General features: G+C 42.8%; 1 protein-coding gene across 2 annotated transcripts in view; it reads left to right on the top strand.

Moving 5' to 3' along the window:
* Nucleotides 1-14554, top strand: part of MRPL13 (mitochondrial ribosomal protein L13) — a 37940-nt gene extending 23386 nt beyond the window's left edge. For both annotated transcript variants that reach the window (XM_020872103.2, XM_020872101.2), the window contains exons 6-7: nucleotides 1456-1577; nucleotides 14344-14554. In XM_020872103.2, coding sequence (XP_020727762.1) covers nucleotides 1456-1577; nucleotides 14344-14365 — 144 coding nt within the window. In that variant the 3' untranslated portion in view covers nucleotides 14366-14554. The remainder of the gene's footprint in view (nucleotides 1-1455; nucleotides 1578-14343) is intronic.
* Nucleotides 14555-18187: the final 3633 nt, after the last annotated feature.

Raw genomic sequence — 18187 nt, 5'->3', positions numbered from 1 at the left:
TGTATTTTGGTTCCGAAGACAAACGGTGACTGTTCGATGCCATGTGCTTGCCTAGACATGTGATTCCCAAGTATACTATTCCTCTCTGCAGACAAACACATAGTCATCCTATTTTTTTGAGAACGGTTAAGAACACACTATAAATGAAAAGAGGGTATTATGTCTGCAGTCCCTGTGGAAACGCCCATAGGACACTTCTATATTGATATATTACTGTTCCTTCAGTAGACTCCAGAATTAACCCATCATTCAGATCCACAATATAATTCCTTTCCCTTACTTCTCTTCCAGGAGCACAATGTAAATGTCAATTCTTTCGGTTATCCATGCTCTTCATTTTATCATTCCCCTCGTTTAGTCCAATTTATTTATTCCATGCTCTTCATTTTATCATTACCTTTATTTAGTCCAATTCTCTCAAGATGCCTCTCAAATATATGCTTTACTCTTTAGCCTGCTTTTCATTACTTAGGTTCAGACCTTTTCACATTTTACCTTTCCTTTTATTTTTCTGAACATTTGGCCGTTTACCCAGCGGGAAGCAGTTCTGGACGGTTCCATTAGTGAAGGCACCAGGATCTCAGTGCAGACCAGTGCGCGAGTGGTGGGAGGGTGCTTGCTCAGGACCCGCTGGCCCTTGTGGAGAAGGGAAGTTGGAGGGGGGCTGGGAGTGAGTCCACTAGTGTGGCTCGGGAGCTAGAGCTGCGTCCAGAGAGATCTTAGCCAAGGAGTAACTTTGTAAAAATTGGAAGCCTTTAGAAGCCATGATCTTTTGATTTTTCTTTCTATATCAGCCCCTAACACAATTTTCATAGAAGGAGTTCAGTAAACGCTTGCTGGCTAGATGACTTGAGGATACAGCAGATTTTCATTTTTGAAAGTTTTTTTTGGCAAAAACATGGAGCATAAATTGAAAAAGGTTGTGGCACTGGAAGCAATAGACCTTGTACAAACAGTCATCAGATGAAACATTATGAGAATGATCCAAGGCAGTGCCTTTTTTTGAAAGGAGGAGGAAAAAATTACACAATATTCAGAAAAAGTAGAATTTAGTGACCAGATACTTGTCAAAATTGAAGATGTCTAGTTCATCATTAGAAATGTTTGTCAAGATTAAAATATAAAATGTGTTATTGTAGACATTCTTCTGCTTATTATTTCTTAATACTTACTAAGAATTACTAAGGGCTTCCCTGGTGGCTCAGAGGGTAAAGCATCTGCCTGCAGTGCAGGGCACTCAGGGGTCAGGAAGATCCCCTTGAGACGAGAATGGCTACCCACTCCAGTATTCTTGGCTGGAGAAGTCTGTGGACAGAGGAGCCTGGCCGGGTCCAATCCGTGGGATCGCAGAGTCAGACGTAACTAAGTGACTAACACACTTATACACAAGAATTACTAATTAATTACTAAGAATAGATTTTAAGAAAATCAAGCCTAAATTTTTGTTTCATCTAGGATATACCAGAAGATATTCTTAAGAATTTAACAGAAGAGCTTCCTCAACCACGAAAAGTGCCCAGACGTCTAGATGAGTACACACAAGAAGAAATAGAGGCTTTTCCAAGAGTTTGGTCTCCGTAAGTCTTTCTTTTCCTTCCCATCTTTGTTTTTATTGTCTTTTTAACCTGAGTTTAGTGTTTCCTGTTTGCTTATCCAAATGATAAGGTCCTTGAAGGTGGGAAGTGTGAACTTTTTTCACTCCCTTGGATGCTCTTCCCTACAAATAAACTCTAGCTGTGGATGGTAGAACCAAAAGACTCAAAGTCTTAAGACTTTGCTAGGTAAGTGCAAGGATGTTCATAGGGGCCTATAAATTATCAGATATTTTGTTTGGGATGACATAACTTGGATTGATTATAGTCTCTTGGAATGATATATGAATTGTCTTTACCTAAAACCAAGTAATTCTCCATTTTCGGGATTGCTACACTATGCCAAGAATATGATCTAATGAAAGTCATCCATTCTGGATACGTTTATAGTCTATCCAAGCAGAAGAATAAAATAGACACTTTTTGTTCTCTGTACAGCGTCTTCCACCTGTGAGCAGAAGCCTGCTTAGGTCTGACACGACTCCCGCCTCGCTGATTTTAGGTGGTTTTGCCTGGCCCACCGGGCTCTTTGTCCCCTCCTCAGCTTAAGTCCTTCCCCCTTCACTGTGCTGGGCTCGCAGTAGCAGACTGTGCAAAACTGGCTCCCCTTGCATGCAGTTTAGCTCCTCCATGACTTTCTGCTTCACCTCTGCCTAAAACAGCGTGCCCCTCACCTCCTCCTCGGGCGACTCTCTCCCACTCTTTAGGCGTCAGCTCAGAGGTCTGTCTCCTTGAAGAAGCCCCACCTAACCTTCAGGAGCAGGCTGCGTGCCCAGCCGCCTTCAGCCGTGGCACCTGCCAGGCAGCTCTGTCATCCCGTTCGCCTCCTCAGGAGCAACGGCCACAGCTTGCTCATCACTGCGTCTGCAGCACCTCGAACCGCACCTCACGTGATAGGGGCTGAGAAAGGTTGGCACAGTTTGCGTAGGTCTACAGAGAACCACTGGAGAAGGCATGGCACCCCACTCCAGTGCTCTTGCCTGGACAATCTCATGGACGGAGCAGCCTGGTGGCCTGCAGCCCATGGGGTCGCTAAGAGTCGGACACGATTGAGCGACTTCACCTTCACTTTCACGCATTGGAGTAGGAAATGGCAACCCACTCCAGTGTTCTTGCCTGGAGAATCCCAGGGACAGGGAAGCCTGGTGGGCTGCCGTCTATGGGGTCGCACAGAGTTGGGCACGACTGAAGTGACTCAGCAGCAGCAGCAGAGAGAACCGCATATCCTCTTTGCTGATCTACAAAAGGCAGCTCCTTTTCCCCCAGTAACTTACCCAGTGTACTCTGAACATCTGTGTCTCTAGATTGGCCCTTTGTGAAAACATGTTTTCCCAGAATTAATAGTGTGTCCAGGAGTCTAATCCTTGATCCACTCTAATCTTTGTGTGTGTATATAACTTCACTCTTTGCATACACAAGTCTTTAGGGTATTCTGTTTTAAATGTTTTTAACTTTGCTGACTTATTTCAAGGTTCACCTTTATTAAGTCTGCAAATAATGAGCAAAATAGTATTATTAATGATCAGTTATATTAATACTTTGAAATAGCCCAGCACTCTGCTAGATGGTTTACATACGTTGTATGTAATTCTCTTGGCAATAAGAGAAATGTGTTATTCCTGTTTCTAAGACTGAGTCAGAGGTTTGGCTGATTTGTAGTACAGCCTGAATTTGAAACTAATTCCCAATCCTGTGTTCTTTTCACAAAACCAAGCTATTTCATTGTCGTTTTCAACAAATATTATTGGCGCTCTCTTCTGTGCAAGAAACTGTAGTAAGCAGTAGGACACACATTGGAGAAATTACCATTAAAGCAATTATTTCACTCAGTTTTACAAACTTTTGTTGAGTTTATACCGTGTGCTGTAAGTTTGGTAGATGCCAAAGGGATGCAGAAGATGAAATGTTTCAGATGTAACTTCTTTCCTGTAGCCCTTGAGCTGGGTTAGGCTACCTCCATAGGGTCTTGTTATAAAAGAATAAACTGTGTTACTGCATTTAATCTCATGCAGTTAAACACGGGCATGCTGATCTGTTTACTGTCATCCCTGACCAGACTCGGTGAGGCACCTGTGTGTGGTCTGGTTACCACTGAGCAGTGACTGACTCACCAGGTGGGCACTCAGCAAATGCTCACTGAATCAATAAATGAAGAAATAGTGTCTTTTTTAATCAACTTTTATAAATGAGGTTAGATATAATCTTTAGAAGATACAAAGCTATTGATACTTTCATAAAGTTTACATTTTAGAAAAAATCATTTAAAATTATTCTTAGAGATTTGCATGGTCATTTACTGAAGACATATCCAATCTACCTTTTCCTGGTTAAACGACATAGAAGTTACATTTATCCTTAAAACTCAGCCCACATAAACAGAACATTTTTCTAGGAAGATGTTAACATTTTTAAAAGTTTTTTAAAGAAGATGTGGAATTTGCCACGATTTAAATTAGTCCTCAACTTTTAGAAATCATTATTAGCTTAAATTTACCACTCTGAAACCTTTTCTTTACTAAAAATTCACAATACAATAGACTGCATGTAACATAGACAACATTTACTTCAGACGTAATAACTCTGGAAAAAGCAGACTCAGGCACTCAGTTGAAAAAATTGTTTTAATCTGGGGGTTTTACTAAGTGTTCATTGCAGAAAATAAAAATAAGATACAAACATAAGTAAATAATATCACCATGCTTAACACGCCGCTGTGCTCACTTCCTGTCTCTCTCTGTTAGTTTCTGCACTGTGTGTGTGTGCGTGTTACGCACTCGGAGAATCATGATTTTGTGTGAAATACGCTGTCACTGCACGTTTTCCTGATTACAAGATTTTTTTATTCCCCACAAGCATGATCTTCAGTGGCTGAAAGATATGATACCAGTTTTATCCTGTAAATCTGAATATCTTGTACCTGATTTTCTTATAGAAACCTTGTCATAGTTCTTAACCAAGATGGGAAACAAGTCTTTTTTAAAGACTGGAAATACCAAAGGTGCTCTTTAGTTATGTGACCAAACACATATTATGCATGTGGCTATGCATATCGTGAATATTCTAAAATATGTTCTATGTCAGTTAAACCAGTATAATAGTGTAATAACCATTCACAACAAATTATATTTATGTCATTTTAGTCAAAGAGTACTGATCAAACTGCTTGTTTTATTGCTAAATGTTTCTGGCTCATTTAAAACCAGCTAGAAGGTGACTGAGTGCCTTTATTGCATTAAGGGACGTAGAAGGGGCTTTTCTGGAATTATTTCTAAGGAGACTTAGTGAAACTTGGAGCCGCCTGATCCGCTTCTAAGTTATTATTCTGTGATGGATTTCCCTGCCCCTTCTTTCCATTTCCGGTTTCTCTGCAGCAGGAACACACATGAGACACCAGGCTTCCTGGATGCCTTAATAAAGGGATCTTTCCTCACCACTAGCCACACAGGATCTGTTAACTTATATGAGTATACACTACTGAAATTACAGGTATACTAGTTATTAAATTGTTCCACATTTTATTCTTCTGAGTATCATAGCTGACATCAAGCCTAATTTTTTTTTTTTAAGTCACGGAATGCATATGACCAGGAAAAATATATATATACATTTTTGTATCAACCAAAAACTTACTGCCTAAGAAACAGATGCTCTTTTAGGTCAGGGCTGTGTGGTAGACTTTTCACGTTGATGCGTAGCTGAGCTAATACAGGAGCTGCTGGCTTCCTGTGAGTCTTGAACACTTACACTGTGGCTAGTGTATCTGAGAATTGAATTTTCAAATTTATGAATATAATTTGACTTATGTAGCCTCATGCAGCTTGTTGTTCAGTCGCTAAGTCGTGTCTCTTTGCAACCCCGTGGACTGTAGCCCACCAGGCTCCTCTGTCCATGGGATTTCCCAGGTGAGAACACTGGAGGGGATTGCCACCTCCTTCTCCAGGGGACCTTCCCCACCCAGGGACTGAACCCATGTCTCCTGCGCTGCAGGTGGGTTCTTTACCACCGAGCCACCAGGGAAGCCCCTCGTGTGGCTCGTGACTACTTTAATGGACTCTGCTGTTTGGGTTGTTTACTGCTTAATAAAGTTCAAGTATAAAATAGGATATACATTAGGATCACAATTAAAATATTTGACACACCATGCAATCCTGAAAACTGTGATTCTCCCTAGATTGGCTTTTATAAGAAAAAAATTTTTTCTCCTTTTAGAGAAGGAACCTAGTTAAAATATGCTTTTGTTCCACCCCAAATAGCTAAGGCAAGAATATAATCTTCCTTTGGAATGTAGTAATTGGAAATTATTCAAGATAGATATGACGGGTAACCTGCAGAGACTTGACTGAAACGAATGTCCCTAGATTGCACCATTAATAAATAGACATGAAAATAGCTTGCTCTGGCTTCTGTTTCCCTAGCAATAAAGCCTGACACATTTATAGTATAAAAGTGTACATTTTGTAATTGCAACTATTATTAGCTTTTGGTTCAGTGTAAGCTCTTCTGTGAGCTTTTCTGTTAGAGATGAAAATCTTTTGAGCAGCACTAACAGTTGTCAGAGTAAGCTTTGAATGACCTTGAAACCAAGTCACGAGTAGGTGACTAACAAAATTGTATTTATCTTAATTGAATAGCTAACCATTTTAAATCACTTCAAAAGTTACATTCCCTCAGGGCTAACTTCAGCATACTCTAGATTTTCTTAGGCTGGTTGTTTGTTTATTTTTAAAACAGTGGTATCCAAGATGGAAAGAAATGGATATTTCTGAGGAAACTATAAACATGTTGTATGACTAAACGCCGTTTTCTCACATGAGGAGTGTTGTCTGAACACCTCACTTCTTAAATTAGTGTGCACCCTCGGTGCACTGTATTCTCACATCTCATGGAGATAAACCGTGTCAGAGAGTGTTACGTCAGACTATGTCATAAAGTTTTAGTTTGCATTTCCTGATGGTACAAAGGAAATACGCCTTTGCCATATGAACATGGTGATTGTAGGATGTGCACTTAGAATTTGTTTCTCAGAGAAAAAAATAGCACTGTCTCTTCTCAGAATTCAGTTGCCTGAGATTGTAGCTTTCATATGGTCAGCTTATTTTAATTGTCAATAATTATTTCCAGGATCATTGAGGTTTTGCCAACACGTTACAAAACCACAACAATCATGGAAATTATAATGCTGTCACTGTAATGGAAATTTCTCATTATGTAGGGTAAAAATAAAACTTGTTTCATTTGAAACTTTTTTAATTTTCAGTTTTTCAAAATTCTGTAGGAGAGCTTTTCTTTGGAAAAAACTAGGTGTAAGGAAAATTGCAACTTGAATTGCTTCACAGTATCCACAGAATGATGAAACAAAACCAAAAAAGGAATGTGTTCTTTTTAACCCCTCACCCGTTAAATCGTAATGCTTTATTTTAATCATAACCCTCACCTTTGCAGAGAAACTAAGTGTGGAAAGTCTCAGCATCCGTAAATGCTTGCAGACAGACTGTGGGATGAGACCCTAGGCCCCTGGTCTGACGCTGCCCACAGAGTGCAGTTAGAAGTGAGCCTGGGCAGGAGGCGGCTGCGAGGGTGACCGGGGCGGCACGGGTGGGTGGCGGGTGGCATCTGGGGAGGCATGGTGGGCCCTGCAGTCTTCTCTGCTGAAAGCAGGGTTAGACTCGGGCAGTTTAACGGTTCATCCATGCAGCGCTGTAGAAAGGAAAGCAGAGCCAGGAATGAGAGCGTGGCAGAGGGACACGGTGAGCACCCCGTCCAGGCAGTGTGCAGCCCTGGAAGAGGCGGGGGCGTGAGCTTTCTGCTCCCGCTTCCATGTGAGAGCTGTTCATCCCCACATCTGCCCATTAAAAATAGTGATAATTTCACCTGTGGCTTTATAGAAATGTGCTTCAGATCAGAGACTTAATTAAAGACAGTGGAGAGGAGTTTTACCTTTTCAAAACCCGTAAAGAACTGGGATCTGGGCATCTTCAAGATTTTCCATAATTGTATGCTAGTCTAGTCATGTGGCATTTTCCTGCAAGATTTAACTTAATTTTGCTACTCTTCACAGACAGAAGTATTGGCTGGACTGGGGAGCAAGTTTACGTTCCAACTTTTCCATCATTTCAACCAGCTCAGCATTGGCTTAAACCATAGACTTTAACATTTCCAGTCCTGAATTTTGCTCAGATCAAGCCTTCTAAACTATACTGTTCTTTTGGATAGGAACACATTAGGACTGGTTGCTAAAATAAAAAGCAATCTCTGTGTAAGAAACCAAAACCAAATCATTTATATTCCCTAGCCAATAGAGCTATGACTTAAAAGTGACAGTTGTGTGCAACAATAATTCCTGTTCATTTTAATTGAAAAAAAATTTTGATTTTTAAAGAAGGCGAACAGTCCTGTGAGTTTTTATTTTTCTTTGTATTGGAGCGTCGTTCGTTTACAGAGCTGTGTTAGTCTCAGGTGCGCCGCAGTGATTCGGTTACGCGCGTACATGTCTGTTCTCTCTCAGATTCTTTACCCACGAAGGTTATTACAGGGTATTGAGATGAGTTCCCTGTGCCGTACAGTAGGTCCTTGTTGATGATCTGTTTTATACATAACAGTGTATATATACACTTCCCTGGGGCTCAGCTGGTAAAGAATCCGCCTGCAATGTCCTGGGTTCAGCCCCTGGGTCGGGAAGATCCCCTGGAGGAAGGCACGGCTACCCACTCCAGTGGCCTTGCTGGAGAATCCCGTGGACGAGGCGCCTGGCAGGCGCAGAGAGCCGCACACGGCTGAATGAGCACGCGCAGCGCAGTGTGTGTGTTAGCCCTGACCTCCTAGTTTACCCCCCCGCCTTTGGTAACCTTAAGTTTGCTTTCTGTGTCTGTGAGTCTCTTTCCATTTTGCAAACAAGTTCGTCTGTATCATTGTTTCGGCCCCACACAGAAGCGATATCATGTGATGTCTGTCTTTCTTAGTATAGTCATCTCTAGGTCCATCCATGTGCTGCAGATGGCAGCGTTTCATTTTTACGGCTGAGCAGTATTCCATTGTACCTAAAAGTGAGTTTAGTTTTTAAAAGAATTCCTGCTGAAGTTTTCTGGCCAGGCTGGTGGTGCAGGGTCTGGGCGGATGAGTCTGGCAGCACCGTTGCTCTGCCTGTTACCTGTACAGCTGACATCTTCAGTTCAAGGACGACGCGATGTGACCAGGTTTCCTGAGATGGTTTATTCTAAATAATTCCATTCTTCCAGGGAAAGTGACTTAAAACTCTTGTCAACCTGACCATTTATATCTCTTAAGATTATTCCACTATCCAAATTTTATCCTAGTCTTTTAACTGTTTTGTTGGAGTAAGCATTTTACTGAGAAATATTATTTACAAGTGAAGAGACATAAAGCCTAAAGGAGAGTAAAATATTTTTGAAATTTATTACACTTAAGTTATACTCAGTTTCATGAATTTACAGCATAAATTTGAATGCTGTTTTTACCTTGGAAAATAAATTCATCATAATGGGATGAATACTATTGTGTCTCTATTTGAACTACAATATAAACCATGTGTTTTGTAGCTTTGTGTTTCATTTTATTCAAAAACCAAATGCATTTTTCTCTGCCATTTTACAATGAAAGCTAAAATTTCCAAACAGATTTTCCTGAACTCAGAAGATTCTTTCATAGAAATGTCCCCAGTCTCAAGATAGTACAGACGTGTTGGTTTCTTACCGTTTTCGTGTTCTGAACTTGAGTGTCGTCATTTTTGAGATGTATTTGCTTCATTTTAATGATTGACAGTGTTGTGCTTGTTTAATTTGATGCATGGAAGGTACTGTTTTGCATAAGGATATGTAAGGTAAAGGGTTTGCTATAGAAAATTGGGAACCATGTGAGCGGGTGGTACGATTTTAGCTGCCCAAGCAATCACAAGCACCATTGGATACTTTGTACAGCTCCCACAGGCCCTTGTGTCTTCATTCGAAAACAGTGGTAATATTGTTTTGCAAAGCTGCATTGCTTTTAAAGTCACTCTGCTGGGGGCAAGTATTAAGTTCGAAGTGAGTTGTTGATGTAAAGCATTGACTACCTATGAAAGTTTAGCACACTTTAGAAAATGAACTAAAGAAAGTCTTATGTAGGCAAATTCTTTGAGGATTCATTAATCTCCCAAGTAAACCCTAAGTGCGCATATGAGAACTTCAGGCTTTTAGCTTTCTTTCCAGAGGTCAGTGTGTGTGTCTTCCTCTGTTAAAAATGCGCTCTCTAAGGGCAGGGCTGGGTCTCACTCTCTGCTCTGTCCTGCGCCCACCATGGACCTGATGCTCAGGAATCTTGGTTGAAGGAGACTGAAGGAGTGGACTCTTACCTCCCTTAAAGAGGAACTGACTTTTAATTCATTGTGTGGTGAATTCATATCTTGGTCTTTGTTGCTTATTTAAATATTGCTTAGTGCCTCTAGCTAAACTAGAATTTTCTCTCAACAGTCTGCTTTGCTGCAACTCTAGTATACCCAATTTTGGATACTTTGTATTACATATATAAAGAAAAGATCATGCTAATTTCATTAAAATAAGTTATATTTCTATCAATAATTTTCTATTAAAAATTAATAGGTATTAGCTTTTTATAGGCTCCCCTGGTGGCTCAGACAGTAATAAAACGTCTGCCCGCAATGCGGGGCGCCCAGGTTCGATCCCTGGATCGGGAAGATCCCCTGGAGGAGGAAATGGCAACCCACTCCAGTACTCTTGCCTGAAAAATCCCATGGAGGGAAGAACCTGGTGGGCTACAGTCCACGGGGTCGCAAAGAGTCGGACACGACTGAGCGACCTCACTTTCACTTTTAAGCTTTTTATAACAGTATTGGAAATGTCTCCCAAAGTTTTCCTGAGGTTCTAAACTATTGTAAAATGAAAGCTGTTATTATTTACAAATTGTTGTTGTTCAGTCATTTAGTCCTGTCTGACTCTGAAATTACATGGACTGAAATCCACCAGGCTTCTCTGTCCATGGGGTTCTTCAGGCAAGAATCCTGGAATGAGAAACATTAAAGTTTAAACAGCATTTAAGTATCTATAGACTGAAAAGGAAAATACTAGTTGCCAGATTTCTTGCTTTTAAAAATTAATCTAGTAAGGAGAGTATGTAGATCAAAACATAAAATAGAATAAGTATGTAAGCAACATCTGAGAATTCAATTCTGATTAAGGTAATGTTGCTGTACATATATTAGCTTTTAAACTAATAGTTTTCTTTGATAATAGATGTCAAAAGAATTTTAGTATCCAGCCTCTGTAGATGTTATCATATTTCATAGTTAGCTATTGTGTCAGAAAAGTATAAAACTGCCTATTAAGAGAGTCCTCTGGTGGGTAAAGATCCAGAAGGATGCTATATATCAATTGGAATCATTCTTGCTAATAGGGAATTGTGTTATTTTCTATTAGGCACAGCATAGCTTTAGAAATTTCTACTGAAAGTGCTTCTTTGTCATCTTTAGTCACCTCCTCTGTCTTAGGAATAGCTTTGTGGGAGGTCTGAGGTTCATGAACCAGAATTGTATCACAGGGGAGTTTGTTAGAAATGCAGAATCATGACCTTTTACAGACTTAACTGAATCAAAATCTGCATTTTTACAAGAACCCAAGTGATTCACATGCCCACTGAAGTTGGAAATGCACTCAGGTACATAACCCTCCCCTCCCTTTCTTACATTATCTTGGATTGCCTTCTTTTAGTGCAAGGGAGTGAGCAGGCCAAGCATGTTGTATGTGTACCAGCTTTCATTTGTGTGGGTGGAGAGAAAAATAGACCCATACTTAATGTAAATACCTCCTTTTTCCCACAGGGGTACCTCCTGAAGCCATGTAATATTTTTAATTGCCTCCCACATAAGTTGATCTTTCTAGCTCTGCTAACATCTAAAATATCTAGTCCCTTGGCCATGATACTGTTCTGCACACCACCGCCACCTCTGAAGCAAATTAACCATCTGCCAAAGATTCCAAAAGAGGAAAGGGTTGGTTTATGAACGCAGTGATGTTTTCAGGCGTTCACTACAGTGATGAGCATCTTAAGCCCCCACACCGTGCAGGCCGCTGTCCTCATTGCTGGACGCATAAGATGAATTATGTCAGGGCTGTGCCTGCCGTGATGGGCACACAGGCATAGAACGGGGCTTGCGAGCAGGGGGTCCGAGGTCTGCAGTAGGGCCCTGCCCGTCCCTACCGGCCCCATGTCCTCCAGTCGCTCGGCTCCTCTGAGGGTCCGCCTTGCCAGCCGTGTGGGGCTGACAGCAGTGTGTTTCTCACAGTGTGGCTAGGAGGGAGCATGAGGCCGTGCTTGTGGGGTGATTAATGTCCTTCACGGCGTCTAGTAAGCACCCGGCACTGTCATCTACATAGACACCAACTCTTGTGTACATTCAGAGCAGTGTTGACTCATTTCCGTAGGGCAAGCGCAGTGGAGCAGAAGCAGGCACTGGAGCTCCCTGGCAGTCTCAGGGAAGAGAACCCAGCCTCAGAAGGGGAAGGTGGTGGAGGGTTTCCCAGAACACGGGATTTTGTGGGTGGGTTTTGCAGGACTAGTCAAGTCTACCAGGCAGGGAAACGTGAGAGATATTTCAGATGCAGAAAATATCAAGTGGCCAAGTCCAGTGGTATGAAAGTTCTCATCTGGGCAGCAGCAGGGAGTGTTGGGCCTGATTGGACAGGGCGGGGAAAAGTGACTCAGAGCAGCTCCCTGGGGCCGTTACGGAGGGCTGGTTATGTATATGTGGATTTCTGAGACATTTGAACCTGACAGAGTGGGGAACTGGTGAAAATGCTTCCACTGGGGAGATGGGATAGCTGTCCATGTAGCGACTCGAGAGATCGGGCCTTCAGGCGCTATGGCCGTAGACTGTTAAAGACTCTCAGATGTCTTTCCCTTTGCCCCGTTTCCCCTAAACTCCACATCCTGCTTCCTGGCTGCCTGCCATGTCCAGATAGCATGTACAAAACCAAGCTCCTTCCCTTCAAACTTTGTTCTTCTGCCTGTATTCCTCCTCCTGAAAAAACAGATAGCATTGCCATTTCCCGAGTTCTTCAAACTGAAGATTAATAGTGACCGTTGAAGTGTCCTCTTGCAGCAGCTCCTTCCTCTGCGGTGTCCCTCCGCTCTCTCCCTTCCTTGGACGAGTTGGCCTTCTCTTTTAAGTCCTCACCCCCCTTCCTCTCCCTCACCCTGCCACAGTCCCGACGGGCCTCACCTCCGTCCTCCGCACTGTCTCCACGGGGTCGTGAACAGAATCGAACTCTGTTAGCCCCTTTGCCTTCAGGTTACAATCAGCATTTTCACCAGACAGACCACAGCCTGCACACACGCTTCCTGGTTTACTCCTGAGTTCCACTAAAAGGTCCTCTCGTCATTTCATTGTGAATAAACTGACTTTTGGTGTGGAAACAACCAGACTCTGATGAAGCACATTTAATTTTGAGTGGAATTGCAGAAACTTGTCAGGACTCCTTGTTAGAATTGTAGATTTCCTTCCAATGGCATCACCACCTCCCTTTTTTAATTATGTGAACCAGCTGGATGGGAGAAGAAATTGTTTCTTAAAAGGCACTGGTGTCTCTTGACTGGAAGCTTGGACCGTACTGAGTCACGCACCCAAGACTAGAAGGGCACGCTTTGGAGCCCTCCAGCTGTTGTTCATCCAGCTGTCACTCCCAGACTTTGGATTCAGTGTTTACATTTGAAGAGATTTCAAAAACAGCAACAGAATGCTGCAGTTTCTCTTCTTGTTACAGACTGAGGATGGTGAAGCACACTTGGATAATTTTGAGTGTAATGGCGCACATACACTTAGATACGGAAGCTGCCCTTCCTGTCTGGGCCATCTGGTCTCTCTTTTTTTTTTTAATACGCTATAACTGTAGAAAGGGTGAGATACGTTTTTTCAGGGCAAACAGAGTGCACCTTTTAAAGGAATTCTAACTATTGTATATTTTACAGCTGTTTCAGAAATATCTATTTTGTTTAGATTACTTATTACTAAATTCCTTGTGAAAATTCCATAGGAGTCCAGTACCTACAAATACGCTACTCTGTAAAAGATAATGAGCCGCCAACGCTTCTTACACTTTATAAGTTCCTTTCCCTCGTTTTCTCCACTTTTGAAATTTAACATTTCTCTGAAAATATTCTTTGTTTTAATTTACTACTAGAAGGAACTGTCAGGTAAGATTAATCCTATAAATATATAAATGAAGAAAAGACCTTATGTATGTATGTATATAATAAAAGACCATATGTATATGTAATACATCTATGTATAATTAATGTACCAAAGGACTGGTGTTTATACAGTTGTTTTGTATGCTATTATATTGAAAATTAAATTTAGTGTATGATAATATAAATAGGGAAATTATTTGCTCATTCAGAATTTGCTATTAGTTAAATCCATATCTTTGTATATAATCCTTTCTATTAAAAGGGCTTTGGGGAAATTGAATTCAGGCTTATTAGTACATACATTCATGTATTGGCACATGGGGGCCTATATTTATACTCTCAAAAGAACTTGGAAATTGCCACATAACTATTCTACTTTGCAGTAATTTGCCCTTAATGTTTTTCACCAAAAATTTAGACATAATATTTGGAGATATTTCTTGGTGAACAGTTACTTTCATTTTAAATTGGAAATATCATCTTCCTGCATCAGGCAGGAGAAAGTGAAATAATGAGTTGTTAAAAAAAATAAACACTTATTTTTGTCTTTCAGACCTGAGGATTATCGGCTGTAGGAGGAAGAAAATTTCAGAAAATAATGGTGTGGTGCTTGAAACTCCTTCCTCAGGGCAGGATGAAGCAACAGCTGCCTTCTGACAGGAAACCTGCTCTGGGAGCTGAAAGTTTGTGGGGAAAGGTTGGGAAGGGATATTCCTCCATTAGGAAATTGCAGTAAAATGTTACTTTATAGAACTGTTTTAAAATTGTGTAATGCAATTTGAATATTGGAAATGGTAAGTAAAACTGCCCCTTACCTAGCTCGGCGTCTCATTTGACAGGACGCGCAGGCCCAGTAGCGCAGCAGCTGTGGCCGCCAGGGGCCCGTCAGCGCGTCTGCTCAGCCCAGCTCCCGGCTCTGGACGCCTGGGGCGCGAGGCCCTCCTCGTCTCCTCCCAGGGACTGTTGTATCCAGCCCACCAGCTCAGCACGGCAGGGCTTGCCTGAGCTCTCTTCACGCTGCGTCACCTTCTTCTGTGTCCCGTAGAGCTTCCTGGTTTCCAGGACGCTAGGCTGGCAAGCAGTGCTTCTCTGCTCCCTAGAAACCTCGCTGCCCCACCTGCGACGCTGTGTGTCCGTGTCTGTCCTGCTGGCTCCTCTGCGCCTCTGTCCTGGGCGCTGGGACTGGCCCGCTCAAATCAGTGTGTCCAGCAAAGTCTCCTCTGGAAATTAAGCAGCTAAGACGCTGCATTTGGGATTTTTATGGTAGTGTGCCCAGCCAGTCAAGAAGTGAGTTTCAGACCACTTCTCCTGCTCACGCAGCAGACGTACACTAAGCCTGGTACAGGCTTTGGGAAACAGAAGTCACATGTCTTCCCCCCACACCTTCACACCCACCAAAGAGCCTGCCCTCTGTCGCGGGTGGAAAGGAGCTGGGGATCGACCCGCACGTACATAGGTCCACCTGGGAGTTGCAGGTGCTGAGGTAACTAGGAGCTATGAGTTAAGTCCACTGAGGGGAAAAGAGTAACGTTAAACATAAAGCATCGCTGCTAAGCACTTTTAATGGGCCAAACACATCTGCTTTATATAAATTAAAATTAATTCCTACATCAACCAATATTGTACATTTAAAAATGGGCACAAGAAGGTGGCAGTAAATAACTTGACCACATCACAGACCTGCTGAGTGGTGCAATCAGGACTTGAATCCAGGCGGTCTGTCTCAGAAGGCCATGGACTTAGCCACCACTAGATGAGAAAGAGTGAGTATGTATGTATCACAAATTCAAAAATTAGCATGACCTGCTATAAGTCAACAGCTATTGCTCACGAGGAGCTGGCAGTTACGTTTTAGACTTTTGGACCAGAAAGAAGCTCCAGCTCCTTTTGACAAGTGATGTTGGGTGTGAGCTGGTGTGAAAAAAGCCCCCAGCTCCCGGTAGAGCAGCTTTCGTAGGGAGGGTTTCTGTATTCCCAAAAGCGCTGGGCCTCAAGCACCTAGAGCCCGGCCCGGTACGTATCCAGGAGACGCAGGTCCGACCCCTGGGTTGGGAAGATGCCCGGAAGTGAAAATGGCAACCTGCTCCGGTATTCTTGTTTATAAATCCCCGTGGACAGAGGAGTCTGTGGGGTCCCAAAGAGTCGGACACGACTAAGCCACACACTGGCCTGTCCCTGTCAGCCCTGCACTTCCACGGGTGCAGAACCAGCGGGTGCAGAGGGCTTCTGACGCCACACCACAGTGTGAGGGACTCGGGTTTTCAGATCTTGGCGTCCATGGGAGTCCTGGGAACCATTCGCCCACAGATACTGAGGGACCAGTGTTTTAAATATTCAGTTAAGAGTATTAAGACTCTCACTTGCTGAGTGAGCACCCATTTGACCACGGAGGTGGGGGCTGTCCAATCCTACAGACCCATGTAGACCTAAAAGGGTTATATTGGACTGAATCCCTCCTGCTCTCGGGGGCTCACTCCATTTTGCTTTCAGAGTAAAGAGGCTTTTGTACCAAATGGCTTTCAGAAGCAGATGCTATCAGACTTCCCAGTCCTGCCCCTTCGCCTTTCCTTGAGGGTTTAACAGCCAGAGCTCTGTCTGTCTTCGGAGAACATAAACACAGGGAGCCAAATAAAATTCACAGCTCGTTGTAGGGGACTGGGAACTTGAGGGGCAAACAAGCGAAACTGTTAGATTCGTCACTCCAATTAAAGTGGGTTGGATGGAAGAAACAAGAGAACTGAAGAAAAAAACACAAACTCTTACATAAAAAAGGAAATTCTATTCCAAGGATCACATGGGGAGGGAAAGAAAGCTGATAGACATACACTTGCAACATGTGTCTGTAAGGTGCAAATTAGATAGGGAGTCAAGTCACTAAAACCAAAATTCTGTTTGTTCGTGTGCAGTTTTTCACCAGGTGCTAAGTGTTATGCTATTGAGTAACACCAGCTAAGTGTGAAAAACAACATCCAGTTGAACATAATGACCGGCGGAAGAACAGTCCACAACAGCTGTCTCTCCATTTTACCCATGTAATTGCCTGCTGTTTTCAGTAAAGCATGAGTTAGTGTCCTGATTATAAGTAGCAAAGGAAAAGGAAAAACCTTAAGCATTGCAGAGTTATGAAAGGAGAGAAAATGTAATTTTGCATTAGCCAGAGGGCATAAAGTAATCGCATTAAAGAACACAGACACTTAAAAAAAGCTTAATCAAGTTTCCAATAACCTGCTTTCTGGGGAACTGAAAACCAAAAAGCACTCATTTGCAATGGATTAAGGATAACTGCGGTTTCCTAGGTGGCTCAGGTGTAAAGAACCTGCCTGCCAGTGCAAGAGACACGAGACACGGGTTCAGTCCCTGGGTCAGGAAGATCCCCTGGGGGAGGGCACGGAAACCCACTCCAGTGTTCTTGCCTGGAGAATCCCTATGGACGGAGGAGCCTGGCGGGCTGCAGTCGGTGGGGTTGGGATGAGTCAGACACGACTGAGCACACAGGATAACTTCACTCCCTGCAGCCGGAGAGCACACGTGTCCTCTAAGCTCAGCTGGGGTCCTGCAGACGCTTCTCTGCAAGAAGGGGCGAGCCCCAAAGCCAGGAAAGCTGGGTTTCTGTTTTAGGTCAGTTCAGGGAAACAAGAAATAGAGCAATAAGCCACAGATACCAATCTCTGCTTTCCCATTTAATTCGGAAAACTACAGTGCTCCTCCCAGCTCTCCTCAAAAGCCACAACTGTTTGCTATCAACACCTCCACCAAGCAAGCTTCATGTCTTATCAAAATAGCATTCTGTATTTACTGCAATTTTTTTAAATTAGGAACTTATTTAAAATTCTGAGAATTTTCTTGTATCACAAGATGGTATAAGGTTTGAGATTTCTGCCATTTCTGCCTTGAATCTGTTTTCCCATAAGCCCATAATACATCATGCAGGGATTATTTTTTAGGACTGTATATGCCACTTCATACTACAGACAACTGTACTCAACGTATAAATCCTGGTTTAGCACATCCTTCCATCAGGCAGACTCTTCTTCCAGGGTGGGTCCTAAGAGGTCACACTCGCCCGACCCCAGAAAACAGGGCCAAATGGGAGATCCTGTACTCAAAGTCTGGCGTCACTCCCATGTCACGCCTGGGTCTGCGTAGGGTGTGCCTCACTGTAAGGTCTCTTGAATGGGTGCGGTGATGCCTGTGACACAGCCAGCCGTTGTCTCCAGGCCTGGGGGATCCCAGGGTTCCACCGGGACCTAGCCAGGGGGCCTAGACGGCTAAGGACCAAAGCCGTCCTCTACCCAGAATGCAAGGCTCTCCTTTCTCTGCCTACTTCCTCCTCTAAATTTACAAAGTGAATACAAGAGCTGTGGTCAGTGAGACTGATGAATAAGGTCTCTCTGTTT

Source organism: Odocoileus virginianus, chromosome 15 (assembly GCF_023699985.2).
Source record: "Odocoileus virginianus isolate 20LAN1187 ecotype Illinois chromosome 15, Ovbor_1.2, whole genome shotgun sequence".
Classification (NCBI taxonomy): domain Eukaryota; kingdom Metazoa; phylum Chordata; class Mammalia; order Artiodactyla; family Cervidae; genus Odocoileus; species Odocoileus virginianus.
This window is presented reverse-complemented; position numbering and strand designations above follow the sequence as displayed.